This window comes from Lepisosteus platostomus, chromosome 5 (genome assembly GCF_059453375.1).
Source record: "Lepisosteus platostomus isolate fLepPlt1 chromosome 5, fLepPlt1.hap1, whole genome shotgun sequence".
Classification (NCBI taxonomy): Eukaryota; Metazoa; Chordata; class Actinopteri; order Semionotiformes; family Lepisosteidae; genus Lepisosteus; species Lepisosteus platostomus.
In genome coordinates this window covers 65,213,394-65,231,516 of record NC_142615.1, presented here as the reverse complement: position 1 = coordinate 65,231,516, position 18,123 = coordinate 65,213,394, and the positions used below count along the sequence as shown (strand labels likewise).

The 18,123-nt window shown below is 39.4% G+C and overlaps 1 protein-coding gene and 1 non-coding gene across 2 annotated transcripts; one reads left to right on the top strand and one right to left on the bottom strand.

Moving 5' to 3' along the window:
* Nucleotides 1-2,443: 2,443 nt before the first annotated feature.
* Nucleotides 2,444-2,515, bottom strand: trnaa-ugc (transfer RNA alanine (anticodon UGC)). Its single transcript has one exon. It is a non-coding gene; the product is annotated as a tRNA-Ala (tRNA).
* A 3,405-nt stretch (nucleotides 2,516-5,920) lies between these two features.
* On the top strand, nucleotides 5,921-18,120 carry LOC148671384 (uncharacterized). Its single transcript, XM_088631045.1, has 3 exons — nucleotides 5,921-6,609; nucleotides 17,550-18,024; nucleotides 18,114-18,120. Exons 1-3 carry the CDS (start codon nucleotides 6,030-6,032, stop codon nucleotides 18,118-18,120), a joined length of 1,062 nt encoding a protein of 353 aa, XP_088487171.1. The 5' UTR covers nucleotides 5,921-6,029.
* The last annotated feature ends 3 nt before the right edge of the window (nucleotides 18,121-18,123 follow it).

The following is an 18,123-nucleotide window of genomic DNA, read 5'->3' as shown; positions in this document are numbered from 1 at the left end:
ATAGACATTTTCTTAACGTTTCCTTTTTAAAAATAAACTTTTTAAAACCATTTTGTCATTCATTTGTAATTTCTTAATTTTGTACAATTAAAGACTTTAATTAAATATATAAGGAACCTTTGGCCACTCACAATGATAAAATCAACCCCAGAAGGAGAGAATGCCTAAATGTTTGTGATCAATTCATAAGTATGATTTAATCCACACAAGGAGCAAAAGGCACTGTTGACAGAGCCAGATACAACACTACCAAAGAGACAACCTGGCTGTTATTTACATTCCCTTCAAATGAAAAGGTTAAGATAGATAGATACTTTATTGATCCCATGAGAAGAAATTGAATATCTATCTAAGACTCCTTGTCCTGCCTTCAGGAGCTGCTCAATTTAAAATGCAGCATCCCACAGTACTGGAGACACCCCAATATTCACTTTATACTGCACCTCAAACCATAGGTATTTTATAGCACCCAGATTGACGAGTACAGAGCACTAGATACAGTAAAACATCTTCATATTTGAAAGAAATGTGAGTGTTTTGCACATTTCAAGCTACAACAAGTAAACATTTGAGGACCTAAGTCAATATCACCTGGAATGATCAATAATGACCAACATCGGCAACTTCCAAGAAAATCATTTTCACTCATTGAATTTGATCTTCATACTCACCTTGCATTCTCAGCTATAATACTTCAAAATTACAGTGCAGATTTGGTGGAAAACTTCAAAAATCTGTACAATTGTATTTTAATATCTTGGTATATGTACTTTCATTTTAACCATAAATGCTGTTCAGTATATTGTACTTTTGTTGTACTTTTTAAAACATTTTACCTGAGGACACAAGGGGACTGTTATATCTTGTGATACATGCAAGACATCAGTAAAAGAAGGTGAAATTTTAATAAAATTGGTGAGTAAAAGAAAACCACAATTTGTATGATATTATCCCTCGATATCGAAGATCAATTGAAGGATTTGATGAAACTATCAAAGAAACAACAGCAATAGCAGATGATTTGGGTTTTGAACCAATGATTACACCTCAATAATCAATTCGTCCTCAAAAAAAGAAGAGACAGGCATGTTTTGAGCCTCATAATGATCCTCTTCTGGATCCACAAGAAACGTATTTTGGATGTACTTATAACTTCCATCGAAGAGAGATCTCATCAGTTGCATGCAATTGAAAATTTTGACTTTTTGGACAATTTTCCAACGAAGATCTCATGAAGTATTGCCAGGATCTATTCTTAGCGTTTGGTAGTGATAACACTGCTGATATTGATGGAGTAGAAACGTATGATGCGTTGACAGGATTTCTGAAGCGAGAAGTCCTAGAACACCGCCTATAAATGAGCTAGGATTCATACCAAGAAATACTTTTTGTTTTCCACCCAGAAGGCTGCTATTGCATTACACATCTTGTGAACATTACCAGTTTTGGTAGCTTCTAGGCGTGATTTTCCAAAACCGAAACTAATAACAAAATTATTTAAGATGCACCATATCCAAAAATTGTAAATCGAGACTAGTATTACTACAGAAGAAAATATTTAACTGAAATATTAATAAGACTATGTAAGTATAAAACGTAGAACAATTCAATTTATATAACTTATTTTTTATTCTTATTAGAAATTGGCTCACACACCGGAAGACACTAACGTTTATCTTCGTTAGAGTATGTGAATAACAGTTTAACCCAAAATGTTTGTAATTGTGATTTTGTTAAAATGCAATAAATCGTCTATCAGCAGTAAGAAATTATTAAGAAAGTAAGATTTTTTTTTATTTCACAAACGGTAAGACGTGAAGAGAGTTTCCAGTTCGTATCCTTCGCTTTGTCTTAACTTAAGCGTTCAGGATCCAAGCCCGTGTGCGGACGGTTGTGTTTCTTGAATCTCTTGTAATCATCAAAAGTCGTTGTTTAGTCCTTCAGTACTTTCTCGAGTTGTACCATGGATATTTTATACGATTAATACTATTCATTCTATTTTGCCTTTTCCTTCACATACAGAAAAAGTTCAATGTGTCCTTATGGCTGTGCTCCACATCTACACGAGAGCACTTGTAACAGTACAGGACACGCAGTGAGGAATTCGCGCAGCTTTCAGTTTAGTGCGGAGTCCAGAGGGAGGACTCGCTCGCTGAATGATTTCTCAAGAAATCCCAAGTGAGATTTAACAGGTGATTTCTTCAACAGCTACGACAAGTGTGGAGACGTTTTCTGGATTTCCTGAATATGACGTTAAATTTGTTCAAATCATTTGTTGTAGTTAACAGAACTAAATGCTTTGGAGGTACATCTAAAACAGCAGAGCAACACTGTAACACTGTGTGACTGAACTTAATTGTGTAAACCTGGCTCTCTATGAACACCGACAAAGAGTTCTCACTCAACAGAAGATTGCGATGTGAGCACAATAATATAAAGCACGTGGAGATGCCAGGGATTGAACCCGGGACCTCATACATGCAAAGCATGCACTCTACCACTGAGCTACATCCCCAGTGGTGTGGGCTCATGGAGAATGCCTGCAATTTCCCACTTTCGCGTTTCCTCTACTACAGAGTAAATTCATGGGAATGAAGAAATAAGGAAGGAAAAGTAATCGCATTGAAGCTTCCAGGGACCGGGCAAAAATGAATCAGTTATTTTTATATCCAGTCACACGGGCGATGGTGGTTAATTCCTCGACGGGGGAGTACTTTTTTACCTCCTTACTCTACTGTCTTTCAATTCTGTTTTCTTTGAAACCTTTTTGCATCTTTTAAGTGCTCTCGGTTAAACTACGCATAGAACAACAGCAGTACTGATGATTTTCATGGAATATTTTCACCTATGCACACTTCTTCTGTACAACTCCAGTGATAAAGCCCTGTCTGTAAATATTGTAGAAGAACGAAAAAGGGTGAAACAACGCTCCAACCACAGGAATGGTAACCAGAAGGATCGTGTTCTTATTTAATATGTCATTTTGAGATGCCTTGTCAACGCAGACAGGTGTTAGAGCTGAACAAATAATTTATAGTGGTGGTTGTAAACATGGAACATGTTATTTCTATACCAGGAAGAAAGGAGCAGACTCTTAAACTCTTTAACTCTTAAGTTAAAAGAGACAAAAACGACACCTAATCACAGCTAACATTAATTAAAATGACATCACAACAAAAGAGTGAAGCCTTGAGTGAATCAAATTCGTTTTCATTGAATGTCTGTGTCTTCATCACTTTTGGGTAAAGTAAGCTTGAAGTTCAAAAACGATTTTGGCATGCCTGTAGCGTTTTTATGAAACAATTGCTTTGTATATACAATTGCTCTGTGTATAAAGTACATTGTGAATGTTCTCACAGCCTTCAGTTTGTCTTTTTATTCCACACACGAATATTCTTGTGTCCATATCACATATCATATAACACAGAACGCCTTCAAACCAAATGCATTTTAAAGACCACGACTTTGAAAATTTTCACAACCCCTCCATAAACATATCAGTGAGCTAATTATCCTTTTCTGACAGTCAGGGTTTTGATTGATGCGCAATTACGCACCATCTGGAACACTGGGGGACCGCTGTATACATACATACATTCACAACGCAGAAATACTGCTCAATAGAGTTTCATGCGAAAAACCCATATATGACCATAGGAAGCAGAACAGCAGTTTCCAATTACCCAGACTGTCAGCACGGGAATAAAGCTTTGTTTTATTTCTGAAACCCTTTCTTTATTTCCTGTTTTCATTCTGCAGGAAAATTCCTGTTCTTTACTCAACAGTTTTTTAAAAACAGCACCCATGATGTTCAAATCATGATGTCCATGATTGTTTACACAGAAGACTGGCAGAGCTTTGGGTTGTGAATCTCTTTTTCTCATGGTTTTATTGAATGTGGCACCGTGCACTAGGATAGGGGGATGCTGTTCACAAGCCAATAGCATTTAAACCACAGCACCCACAATGCTGCAAGTAAGTGTTTTACACACTAAGCAGGTCCTCTGACCTTTCCCAGCCTTGCTTTGGGTTGTGAAACCTCTTTCAGTTTTTGTTATGATTTTTTCAATACGGCACCGTTTAGACATGCAATACACTGGGATAGGGAGGTCCTCTTCATGACTCAATAGCATTTGAAGCACAACATTCACAATGCTACAACCAAGTGTTTTACACAGCAGACAGCCCCCCTCACCTCATACAACCTTGCTTTGGGTTGTGAAAGTGTTCTTTATTTTTTATGATTTTTTGAATATAACACTACAGGTAATATACTGGAATAGGGGGGTCTTCTTAATACATGGGGTACATGCGGATAGCGCCTTAAAAGGTGGCTTCTCAAAGCTCTTTACAGAATGACAACAACAATAAATAAAAATACACAAGATAAAACACAATTACAATATATAGAGGAGACCGTGGATGGTGGTACTAAGAAAAGCAGAGGGGTGAAGAATGGAACCAGTTCAGTAAAGGCTTTTCTAAAGAAGAGGGTTTTGAGTCTGGATTTGAAGTAGTTTAGAGAAGGTGACTCTGTGATATCCTTGGGGAGAGAGTTCCAGGGCTTGGGGGCATAACAGGAGAAAGCCCTGTCACCCACAGAATGTAGATGGGCTTGGGGAACAGTTAGGAGAGCAGAATTAGAAGAGAGAAGGTTGCGAGGTGGGGAGTAGGGCGATAATAGTTCAGACAGGTAATGAGGTGCCAAGCCATGCAGAGCCTTATAGGTGAGCATGAGAAATTTCATGTGCATTTTTTCCCCTCTGTAACAAGAAACATGTGCACTCTGAATTGAGTGGGTGTCAAATTTGTTAACCTGAAATTATTTTTTGTTCATATAGTCATTAAGATCCAAAAGACTTGGACAGAGATTCAACGAACCCAGGTATAGAGACTGAGTGTCGAGCGAGCAGGAGCGGTGAGGAAGGAGACTGTGAGAGCATAGATATAGATACTTTACACAAAGTACAGACAGTGCATCAAGACAATATACTGTACAAACAGTAGACAACGTACAAGTAAACAATGCAGACATGTAAACAGTGACTTCAGATGTGCGGAATAAATAAGAAATTAAGGTAGATGTTTCTATTAAATTAACGGTATTCGAAATGTTGTAAAAAGAAAAGCAATTTGTTTTGTAAAAAAATGAGAGATTATTTTTATTTTATACAGGAAAGGTGTGCGTGTCAAGTTGATCTTTTCGGAGTGCACCATTTGAAAATATAAATTGGAAGTTAGTTTGGATAACTCCTGATGGATATTGAATTACAAATAAAGCTAAAAAGATATAATTTAAAATTGTTCATAGGTTTTATCCAGTTAAATAAGTACTGTCTAAATTTACTTGTAAGGTGTGTGTTTGTGAAGTTGTTTTGGACGGACTTGCAGAGTTTTGTTTGTAGGCATTTAAAGGTGTTTTTTTTAGGTTTAAGGACTTTGATATTGTACTGTGTAAGAGAACTTTTTTTAAAAAGAATTTATTTATAGCAAATTTATTAGTCATTCTGAGTAAATTTCACATTCATAAATCAAAATGGTCCAATAATACTCCCCTTTTTAGTACTTTTCAGATGGAGTTGAAATATTATTTAAATTCTATAAAAATGAAAAAAAATGCTTAAGCAAGGAAAACATTTGATATATGTAAAAAATATAATTTACTCCGTTACCTCTGCCAGTTAATTTTTTTTTCTGTTCGTGTTTTTTTTCTCTTGTATCTGTTTCTGCTCCTCTAGTTGTATTTGTAAATTATTTACACATTTAATAAAAAAAAAATGTCGACCGTATACGTTACACTATAATATAACGCAAACATCTATTCTGGACTATTTTTTTTTTCAGATTTTTATTATTATTTTATTATTATTTATTTTTGTGGTTTATAGCAACGGTCACTAAGGAAGTTCATCTGATAACCCGGAAGTCCTCTGTTTGACCACGTTTCGCTTTCTGTGTTCAAACCCACGTGTTTACAGCCACTGCAGCTGCAGGAATTGTTTGTGTTTTTCAGATCGACTCTGAAAAAAATGGAGAATCTGTTGCTTAATATGGAAACTGAGGCGCACTCTTTCGTGGAGACTGTGCTTAAATCGATCGTGCATGAAGTTTCGGAAGTTTTCCGAAACCGGACAGATGATTCCGAGAAGTCGATTGAAGAAAAACTCCGCCAGATCTCCCAGGTTCTGGGGAGACGGGTCTTGATTAAAATCATGTCTGTCGACAATGTTTTCGGTGCCGAAATCGCGCAAATGAAACAGGAAAACGAGCTTCACTGTTTCGTGGAGGTTTTGCTCAAATCGTTCGTGTATGAAGTTTCAAAAGTTTTCCGAAACAGGATGTCTGACTCTGAGAACGAGTTTCAAGACAAACTCCGCAGCGTCTCCCAGATCCTGGTGAGTCGGGCCGTGATTAATATCACACAGTGTGTGGAGGACAGTTTCGGGACAGAAATAACGCGAATGAAGGAAAACGAGACCTTTAAAGTGCGATTGCAGCTGTGGGAGAAGGAGTCGGGAGCAGGAGGAGATCAGGGAGGGACAGATCATGTTGGACTCATGCCTCCCTGTGAAATCACTGCAGAAACAAATGAAGAAACGGAGCCGTCGGGTAAGTGCAGTGACTTTTAATTAGTAACGTTTGTGTTTAAAAACGGTGTTTTTAACTCCCTCACTGTTGAAACTGTAGTGGAGAGATGCAGAGCGAAGTAGGAAAGGTTTGTGATGTTGCCGAGGGATTCTTTTCTGCGAACTAAACTAGTTGTGGTCTAGTTATATTCTCATTAATGTTATTACTGTTCTTTAAATGTGGACAGAAATATGTCGTCAATTGATACACTTTCTCCATGTGAAAGGCAATTTAGGAGACTTTGGAGTCTTGGAAATATGTTTGTGGGCAGATTATTTATCGACGTGGCGGTAACTATCCCTTCTTTGTAGTGTTAATATACTGCATTGTACAGCAGTGCCCAGTCAGCCAGTGTGTCTGTATGAACCCCTCTCTTTTTCAGTGCAGTGTTAATGTGCTGTAGTGTCCAGTCAGTGTGTCTGTATTAACCCCACTCCAGTGCAGTGTTAAATACTGGCAATTTAGACAGAACAAAAATTTTCGCGAAATTACATCCCCGACCGTCCTCCGCTGTCCTTTTCAATCTTCTGGAGAGCACAAAGAGTCTTACGAAAATTATTACAACTTTGTTCGGTCAGCTTCTCTTCCTAGACCCTGTTAATTGCTACGATGAGTTGCTTTGTGCTCTGTTTTGCCGTCTTCTGAATATAGTCTGAGGAATATCCAACGAAGAAGTGATGTAGCTGGTGTAGTAAAAGCAGGCTTAATTATTATAGAACCACTAATATCAAGACAGCGCTTGCTTTCCCCCCACAATTGGAAAGTAAAATATAATTTTTTGCGGTTTTAAAACTTGCATATTTTATGTAAAACAAAATTACATAAATTCGACTACCTTCGGTTCAGGAACAAGTAAAGGTTTATTCCCTGCTGGAAAGACAAGAAACAACATTTCAGCTGTGGAAGAAGGTTTTGACGCCTGAAGAAGGCTCCACAGCCGAAATGTTGTTTCTTTTCTTCTCTTTTCAGCACAGGAATATACCTCTACTTGTTCCTTTGCAGCCTACGCATACTGATGCAGCTCCCTACGTGAACTACTTTAGGTTTTCATGCTGTATGTATTATTTACATCTGTAGAGTATGTATTACTTTCAGATTCATCCTGTTTGTGTTCTAGGTACAATGTTTTGACGTAAAGATTTGATTTCGCCACCCCATTTTGATGAATATAATATTGGTTAACCTGCAGTATATTTTGTAGATGGAATATTTAATAGTAGACATATTCAATAGTACAAAGCTTTGAGGTCCAGCCTAGTTTGCATTGAAAAAAAGCAAATGAATGATTTTCCTCCTACTGTCATTTGTGTACTGGGATAGTCGAGTTTAAATTTATTTAGTAACGCAAAGCTGCGGATAAACAGGGCGGTATCACCAAGTTTTCCCTTGTTTCCTTTTCCTATTTGGAGTCAAGTCTGCTCAACACGAATGAACACAACGCGTCACTGCCTTTTGGTTCAGGGATAGACGCGGTGAGATTCAAGTTCATCAGCCTGCGAATGGAGGAAGGAATTTTTTTTTGCAAAATTCTGTCCACATGCACTCAGTCACTGCAAAAGCAGCAACAGCCACAGGAAGCATTTTGACCCGCGTAACAAACCGGTGACATCACGTGGCAGGGTGTCCCATCCCCTCTTTTTGTAACGGTGCCCCTCAAATCCTCATGTACTTGAAGTCCACATTTACGCTGTGTCATGGAGGTGTGGACCTGGAGGAAGGGCTTAGGGTAAAGTTTGAAAATTGGGACGTGTTCTTATAATGTTAGTGAATAGGGAGGACAAGTTACGCCATGAATCAATACAAAAATGTGTGTTGAATGTCTTATAAACCCTCTAACATTGACACAAGAGCAGGATTTGTGGCTTCTGCGGTTCGGAGCCTTGCATTGTCAAATGTGCTCATCTGTGTGACAGTGAACCCTTTCTCAGTCTGTCTGGGGGGTGGGGCTCAAGCTACTGTTCCTCAATTTAACATCTGATTCATCCTCACTACCAGATAGGGCTTAAGAGCTCATGAATTTAAAGTGAATATTTAACAGGTTGTGATATGTACAGTGGTGTGAAAAAGTGTTTGCCCCCTTCCTGATTTCTTATTTTTTTGCATGTTTGTCACACTGAAATGTTTCAGATCATCAAACAAATTGAAATATTAGACAAAGATAGCACAAGTAAACACAAAATGCAGTTTTTAAATGAAGGTTTTTATTATTAAGGGAAAAAAAATCCAAACCTACATGCCCCTGTGTGAAAAAGTTATTGCGTTATACATTTGTATAAAAAATTTCAGATTAAAACAAAGATTTTGCATATTCTTTGTTGTATGTATATATAGGTCAGCCACAGAACCAGGAGAATATGTCTCCTTCTTATAATAATTATTGTGGTTTTGTTTTTGTTACTGAGAGATCTTGCTACATAGTGTGTATATATAAAACCATTTTCTGTTGCAATTCAAGGTTCTGGATCGTACAAAAAATACTTTTCCTTGCTGAAAGTCTAACACACAAGAGAGAATGGTGATATACATAGAAAAATAGGTACCAGATGATATTTTGTAGCAGCTTCTTGAATATTTATCTCGCAAGAGAGACTTTTTTTGTGGAAACTATCAGGTTTTGATTTACTATCATGTGAACTCTTGCTCTTAAGATGGTAAGAGATTGCATCTGGTATTGCATGTAGTAAAATGGTAATTCTTTTATTTCCTCTGTTTCCTATATTGGGAAAATAAAGTATATGCTCAGTAGAGGGGCAAAGTTTTGAGTAGTGTCGTGGGAATTTTCTCTAAACACTTAAACAAACAAGCAGATAGAGATTCTTCATTCAAATAGTAAGCTCCGTGAATTTGCCCCCCCTACAGACAGCACAAACAATGAAACTCACCTCATTTGTTAGTGCTGGGATTGTGCTGGTTTGTGCCGTTGAAAGTAGCTTTTTTGCTGCTTTCATTCCCGAGATATAGCGCCTTGTTTTTCCGGTGATCACGTGACCATGCACAGTGACTTTGACCTCCAGTAACCCCGTCTGCCAAGTTCAAGCACTCTGTTACCGGCGCGAGAGTATCAATTCTGCAACTCTGTTCCTCTGTTTGCCCAGGTAGGGGGCGGCGGTGGATTTTGCATTTAATATCATTATCTTCTATGTGTTTGTGTGAATAGGAAAATTACATTTGTCTCCAATATCATACCCGTATCAGAAGAGTTTCAAGTGTAGCCTTAAAAAGCGAACATTAGCAAACAATTGTATGTTCTTACAAAGAGGCTTTAATGAACAAGTCTTAATACCTCATAGCATTGTCTTTTTTTAAAAATCTGAAGCAGTAATCAGTTTCGTATTGTCTCCTTCTTAAGTAAACATAGGCATCAAGGGATATGTGAAGATTTTTATCTGTGTTTCTGGTCAGACCTTGGTATAGAATACAGCGTGAGGGCACACCTTGACCACTGAAGACACAGATTTGATTGTCTTTGTTAGATCATCAGATTTATCCCAGATGAAGTCGTGTCTTTTGCAGTATGCAATGTAACGACCTAGGACATGTTTGCTGGCAGGTGGGCAGACCGCAGTGACACCTCTTAATTTGAAGGTCTTCCAGTTTAATTCCAGGTTATGTGGAAAATCTGAAAGTTGACTCTCAAAGATATTTTGAGACTGCACAGTGTTTTCTTCATGACTCAGCCAATCTCCCATGTCACCAATTTGAGAGAGACATTTGGATTGGCTTAATTTAATTTGTTTCTGTACAGCCTCCTATAGCCCTGTTACTCCTCTTGCTCTCAGCGTATTCAAATCTACAGAAACAAATGGGATATTGCGTGACTCCACAATGGAGGGGGCAACTTGGCGATGAGCGCCGACTCAGTGCTACCACACTAGGCACTGTTAAGAACACTTTTGCTATGATTTCTGGAATGTTACATTCAGCCCTCACTTGTTGCAGCCCTGACTATTTTCGTTGCACCAAAAATGTCCCTCAAAATTTTAGCTCTTAGAACATAAACATCTTTGTGCACACCTTTCTGGGCCAAATGTTTCACCAGTTGTAGATGCTATCTACAGCCTGATTAACATAGCTGCTATAAGACCTGCTATTGCAATAGGCACTGCATAGGCACTGACATCAAAGGCACAGGTGTTCAGTACACTCACAGTGTCTCCACTCACCTTTACTGGGGGCAGGTCTCTGCTGCTTCAGTTCCTCATCAGAGCCACTACAGCCTTTTTCACAGGAACCGAACAATCTATGTTGTAACCACTCAGAATGAGGCACAAGATAAAAAGATGGTTTCCGTTTTTTAGGTGGTGCAGCAAGCCCTCTCCAATTTTCCAGGCAACTCAGATTTGATGGATACACCAGTTCTTTGTCCTTTTTGAGCTCTGTCTGTTTTTCAGAACTCATAACAAGTGTTCCGCTCTGCTGTTCTAGAGAGCTGGATGTCTCTGCCTCACAGGTGGTAGCACTGATAACGGCCCTCTCACACTGCTGGGAAACACCATGAGCACCCATTGATATTCTCATACCTTCTATGGGTGCTAGGTGCTTCATAAGGAACCTGTCAACTCATGCTTCAGCACTGATTGTTTTAGGTTTTTGAAATCCACCTCCACACTGGCTGAGCTTGCAGTGATGTTCACACTTTTGAAAAGTGCAACCATTAAGCCAGTCCTGAGTGGGAGATAGCAAGCAAGCCTCGTGAGATGAGGAACAATCTCCGGTAGGAAATGCAGGTTATCTCTATCACCACTGTCCACAGCAAGCAACCTGCATTCTTCACAGATTTCTGTTACCCAGTCTTCCAATGCTGTCGGGCATGCATCAAGGGTACAGCTTGGCTCTTGGTCCCCTGCTTCACCTATTTCTTCTAGAACTTCATCAGAAGGAAAAACATCGTATCCTTCTGCTATTTTTTTGTTCTAAGTGTGAGGTTTTAAGTGTGATTTTATAGTTTGCAGTTACTCTGTTATGCATGTAAACATTGATTCTTTGTTACCTTTGCAGCCCGGCAGCACTTGGGTATATTCTTTTGTCAGGTTATGTCTGGCAGCAAAAAAACAAATCCTGTCCTCACATCGACTTTCGTAACCAAACAATGTGTAAAATGTTTAACAATGTCAGAATAACAATGAACAATGCAGAGCTTTAATCCAGTACATTTACTTGGTCTCTTAAGTGTGGTAACAGTGTAACACACCAAATGATGCAATTTTATACCAACTCTGTACTTCCTTAATATACTCTGTTGTGTGAGGGTATAACTTAATAAAGCTCACAAAACTCATTTTATCCTGTTCTATGCTCTGTGAAGGCAGACCATAATCTATTGTCAAATGGTTAACTCTACTACATTTACTACAATAGTGGAATCACCAGTTTCGTGCCTGCTGCTTCTGGGACATGATACAAACAACGTAAACCGTGCAAACATTCCCAAAGATGCTCAGAACTTCAAAGAGGCAGGTACTTCAATGTACATTATAAACCCCTCTCTACAGGTAATGGAACAATAGAAAGGCAACAGCTCCTCAATAAGCTATTGCATGCAGTAGGTCTGATATCTACTTTCATACACAATTAAGAATTAACAATCAAAAATTACAAATATGTAGTGCAGTACATGGAATTGAAAAGCTCAAGGTTTAAAAAAAATCAAACAATTGATGAGTAGTTTAAATCCCCAGAAAGAAATAAGGATGAATGCAAAACACTGTATATTGGTTAGAACTGAAGTCTCAAACAACAAATCGTGGCGAGCTTTACACTACTCTTTTGTTAGCTCCGTGATGTCACCCTTTAATCTCAGCGTTCATGTGATGGCTGAATCCCAAGCTAGACCCATGGCCCGGGTATTATGAGAAATGTTTAATGCAAAGTATAGAGAAGTCTGATTAACACTCAAAAATGTAACAAAAAATGAATTTCACCAAACCTGGCTTCAACTGTTCTTCTTCCAAATTTTCACGTGATTAATAATATCCTTTCAGTTATATAGTGTGTAGGATAAAAACTCACTGTTCCACTGTTACAATTATACACATTTAGTGTGCTCTCTGAAGGCACCAGTTCTATAGGGTTTGGGCATTTACTGGGACAATTATTAATTGTAGCAGTAAATCACAAAATTTATTCTTTTGATGGCTTTAGAATCCAACCATGCGATATAACTCAAACAACGCACACACACAGGTACTAATACATGAGGATACATTTATTAATACATAGAATATGCATATAAACCTTACAGATCTTATCGAGAGGGTTATCAGAATACAAAAGGTATATATTCAATCAGTTACAAAGTGTTACACATATCAAGAGGACATGCGTTCAGTATATCATTCATTTAGACCGTTTCGTAAATGAACTTGGTTATAACTTCTACATTAGATACTCAAAACAAGTACATAACTCTTAGGAATTAAATTGATATCAACTGGTTGGGATAACAATTGAATTATCGAGCTGTAATGCAGTGAAGTTGAATACTCATCCAATCTCTGGGGATTCAGATCTCCTGCGGGCACAAAGAAACAGTTGCAGGCTGTTGCTGTCCAATTCGCGCTCTCTGGCTCTGTGCCAGGCTGTGCTGTGCGGCTTGTGACGGTGCGCTACTGATGCTCACTGACCGGCTAGTTAGTGTTGGCTTTAACTAGCAAAGTTTGCGCACAGGAGAAAAGATGACTGTGGGTCCCAGCAGGTCAGGAAGAGGACCGGTTCGTTCCTGATGAAGAGCTAGTTCTGAATAGTGATTCAGCTGTCCACAGTTCTGACCTGTTCACGAGGCTTGCTGCTGATGCTAACCTCAGGTGGATCCTCTGGTTACTTTCTGGCAACCTCCGCTCTAGACTCTTAGACAAAGGAAACTTCTGGCACTCGGACACACTGGCCATTCCGTGGTTGTCCGGGCTGGGTCGCAGGATGGTCAGGAGGCGCGCTGCGAGAATGTCCTGCCCTTGGGAGCCTTCTGCTCCTGGGCCGTCCTGCCCTGGAATTCTCCTTTGAATTCCCTTTAGAAAAGTCCACAGAATTCCACTCTAGCCCTCTGTGTTGCCTGTTTTTACCTGGAGGAACTTCAGCTTGTTCATTGTCTGAAAGTTCCATGGGCATCAGAGTCCCACGTGGGTTACTCAGCCCTACCAGTCCCTGATTGGTTGATCAAGGTGAGATATGAGTCACTTACTCCTGAGACTTAGGAATGCAGTCCAGATGTCCATCTGGCACTCCCCAGACAGATAGACGCCAATGGATGACCATTGATCATGATAGCCAGGCTTAGCTAAGTGCATCCCCCTTTGGGATCTGTCCCTTATCAAAAGAAAACATATTTAAATCAGCCTGCATGAATAGTTTGATGAGGCCTAATTTGGGAAAGCACAGAAACACTTAATTCTGCCTTATTAATAAGCCTCACCGCTACAAGTGCTTCTCTGGAAACCCCAGTGAAAGTGCCCTACAGATAATGGGGACTTCCCTCCACTGTGTAAATGAAAATATAACTAAGTTTTTTACATTGTTATGGATTACAGTTTAAGTGCACATCAAAATGTTTCTGTATATGTAGATAGAAATTGATAAATTAATATTTTTTAGACCCACCTACTCACTTTAACTGCAATACCAAGGCCCATCACCACTTCTTTCATTTCAGCTTTCACATCCGCAATTTGTAACATGTCAGAGATTTTTTGGGGTTCAATTCTCCTTGTAACATGTACAGAAACAAAACATTATAATTTAAATTCAGAAGTGTGACAAGTCATTTCAAGTTTCACTTGCATGTGTAGAAATATCAGGATAACAACAAATAAAGCTTACTAATTTTTTGTGGTATTCCCCATGATATAAAACAAAATAAGTTTCTCAAATATCTTTACTTTAAAATAAATTTGTGGGGATGTCAATGTAGCATCATAATTACAGTATAGCATTTCTAGTTTGTAAAGAAACTTACGATTTGGAAGAAGAGGTCTTCGCCACAGATGCAGATAATAAATCAAACATCAACTGCAAAGGCTGGGGTCAGCTGATCAAGAGATCACAATTGAAAGATCTGGTGGTCTTGAACTTGTGGTTTTTGTATGGTGCCGACGGCACAGAGTGACGTCACGGCCAGAAAAAGAAGGCACTATATTAAAATGTAAAACATCCACCCCCACCCGACCAGACAAAGTCGGAAAACAAATTGCATTCATTGTTTTCATCACATCCAGTAATTTAAGTACCGAGTGTGTTGGTACCTGTAAATGTCCTTATAGACAGTCATATCTGTGTCTTCAGAGCTCAAGGTGTGCCCTCATGCTGTTTTCTACACCAAGGACTGACCAGAAATACAGATAAAAGGACTGAGCTAATCGTTTCATGTTTGCGCATAAGACCCTTGTTAATACAAACACGTGGATAATGCCAATTTTTCAAAGAACCTAGATATATGTTCACTTCTGTTCTATGAAAATAAATATTTTCCAATATTGCCACGGTGTTCATGTGTGAGATGATAGACTCTTGTTTCTAGGATGTGTTATGAACTTGTGTAAACTTTGTACATACTGCCCCTTAAAAATAAAAGTCCTGAAGTCCTGGTTCCTTTTCACGTTGGCGAATGTGCTTTGCATAAAAAAGAGCAACAGTGGTCCAGAAAGTTGCAAATTCAAGTCTTTTTAAATACGTGGCTCGACAGACAGGTCGAATGTTCACACGTCCCTTGATGCCTGTTTATTTAAGAAGGAGACAATGCGAAACTGATTACTTCTTATGATTTTTAAAAAAGGTCACCGCTACGAGGTATTAAGACTTGTTCGTTAAAGCCTCTTTGTAAGAATATACAATTTTGCTAATGTTCGCTTTTTAAGGCTACACCTGCAACTCTTCTGATACGGGTATGATATTGGAAACAATTTTAATTTTCCTGTTCACACAAACGCATAGAAGATAATGATATTAAATGCAAAATCCATACCCTCACCTGGGCAAACAGAGGAACAGAGTTGCAGAATTGTTACTCTCGTGCTGGTAACAGAGTGCTTGAACTCGGCAGACGGTGTTACTGGAGGTCCAAGTCACCGTGCATGGTCATGTGATCACCGGAAAAACAAGGCGCTCTATCTCGGGAATGAAAGCAGCACAAACGCTACTTTCAACGGCACAAACACAGCACTAACGATTGAGACCGGTCCGGTTCCCCTACAACGTTGTAGGGGGGCTGAGTGACGTCACCACCTGAAAAAGAAGATGTTATATCTAAGGAACGAAAGTAGCTGGGAAGTTACTTTCAACGGCACAAACCGGCACAAAAGCAGCACTAACGAATGAGACCAGTCTGGTTCCGCTACGATCTTGTAGGGGGGCTGAGAGATGTCACGACCCCGAAAAAACAAGGCTCTATATCTCGGAATTGAAAGCAGCACAAATGCTACTTTTAACGCCACAAACGTAACACTAACGAATGAGGTGAGTTTAATCATTTGTGCTGTTTGTAGAGGGGCCAACTTCACGGAGCAAATTAACCCCACTCTCTTAGTGCAGTAATAATGTACTGTAGCGTTTGGTCAGTGTGTCTGTATGAACCCCTCTCTCTCTCAGTGCAGTGTTAATGTACTGGAGTGTCCAGTCAGTGTGTCTGTATGAATCCCTCACTCTCAGTGTAGTGTAAATGTACTGTAGTGTGCAGTCAGTGTGTCTGTATTATGTAAATGTAATGTATTATTATTATTTCTGTAGTCTTACTTTTTACATGGTAGGTTTCTGACAAAGCTTGTATATCTAAAATTATGTATTATCAGAAACCCCCTTAAACCCTCTTATTCCTCTATGCTTAAACAACCCAAATTGATTGCGAGTATACTAGACGTGTGTTTGTGTAGCGTAAAGCTTACAGCTTTAGCTTGAAGCTTTTAAGATCACATCGCCTCAGCTATCATTACTATGCTATTGTTACTCGTATATACATCCATACCAGTCCCAACGCAGATGTGGCTGTCTCTATTCTAATTGCATCTCTGACATAAGAATTTGGATGACTCAAAATGTCCTTCATCTTAACTGTGACAAGACTGAAGCCATGCTTATTGGCACCACCCATCAACTTTGTAAAATCAGTGTGAAACCCTATCTGTAGATGGTCTTGTACTTGAGCTTCAGTCTAAATTGAAAAACTTGGGGATGATATTTGACGTTTGACCCGCATGCGCAGAATGTTGTCAAAACATCTTTCATTCACTTCAGAAATATTCCTCGACTACACCCTATGTTATCACTAACTGTGGCTGAAAAGTGTTGTCTAATCTTGAATCGACTGATGTAATGCTCTACTCTCTGGGGTTTCAAAATCCCCATTGAACAAACTCCAGTATGTCCACAATTCGGCAGCCAGAATCCTGACCAGGTCTAGTGCAAGTGTTCACATTACTCCTATCCTGGAGTCCTTGCACTGGCTTCCTGTCAAGTTTCCTGTCGACTTAACAGTCCTCCTGCTCACCTATAAGGCTCTCCATGGCTCGGTACCTGTCTGAGTTATCACCCTACTCCCTACCTCACAACCTTCGCTCTTCTAATTCTGCTCTCCTTACTGTCCCCCAAGCCTGTCTACATTGTATAGGTGACATGGCCTTCACCTGTTATTCCCCCAAGCTCTGGAACTCTCTCCCTAAGGACATCGGAGAGTCACCTTCTCTAAACTCCTTCAAATCCAGACTCAAAACCTTCTTCTTCAGAAGAGCCTTTAACTGTTCTTTACCCCTCTGTTCCTACTGTACTTAGTACCACCATCTACTGTCTCCTCTAACTGTATTTTCATCGTGCTTATATTGTGTATTTTTTGTTGTTGTCATTCTATAAAACGCTTTGAGAAGCCACCTTTAAAGGTGCTATATAAAATAGTTTTTTTATTATTATTATAAAGGTCTTGTTTTCTTGTCCTGTGTTTACAGGCTCAGAGGCCAGTACTCTCTCTGAAGCTGGGGAAAGGGCTCCTCTTGAACAGCAGCACAGTGAGGAGGAGTGGGGCTCCAGTCTGATGCAGGAGACAGTGCTCACTGCCGCACAAGAGAAAGAGAAACTCAGGGAGCAGCACACAGAGAGCAGACAGAGTGTCAAGGATCTGGACTCTGTGCCCACGATGAAGACAGACCCTGAGAGTGAGACACCTGGGCTCTTAGTATGTGATGATTTTACAGAGAAGATGAATAATCTGGACTCGAACAATATTACACAAGGTTGTAATGAACTGGGCTGTGTCTCTGTACAAGAGCACAGTGAAGAACTGGATGTCTTTAATCTTACAGAGCAGGACACGGAGTCCCAGTTGATTGACTGTGCAGAGCAGCAGACTGATGTACCTGGTGAAGAGAACAGTGTTGAGATACAGCACCAAGAGGAGAGTCAGTACAGGGAGGAGCAACAGCAGCTCCTACAGGGATTGATAATTAGGCCTTGTTCTGTTCAAGTGGAGAGACTGTCATTGCACAGTCTCAAACAATCGTGTAATCCCTTAGCATCTGATGA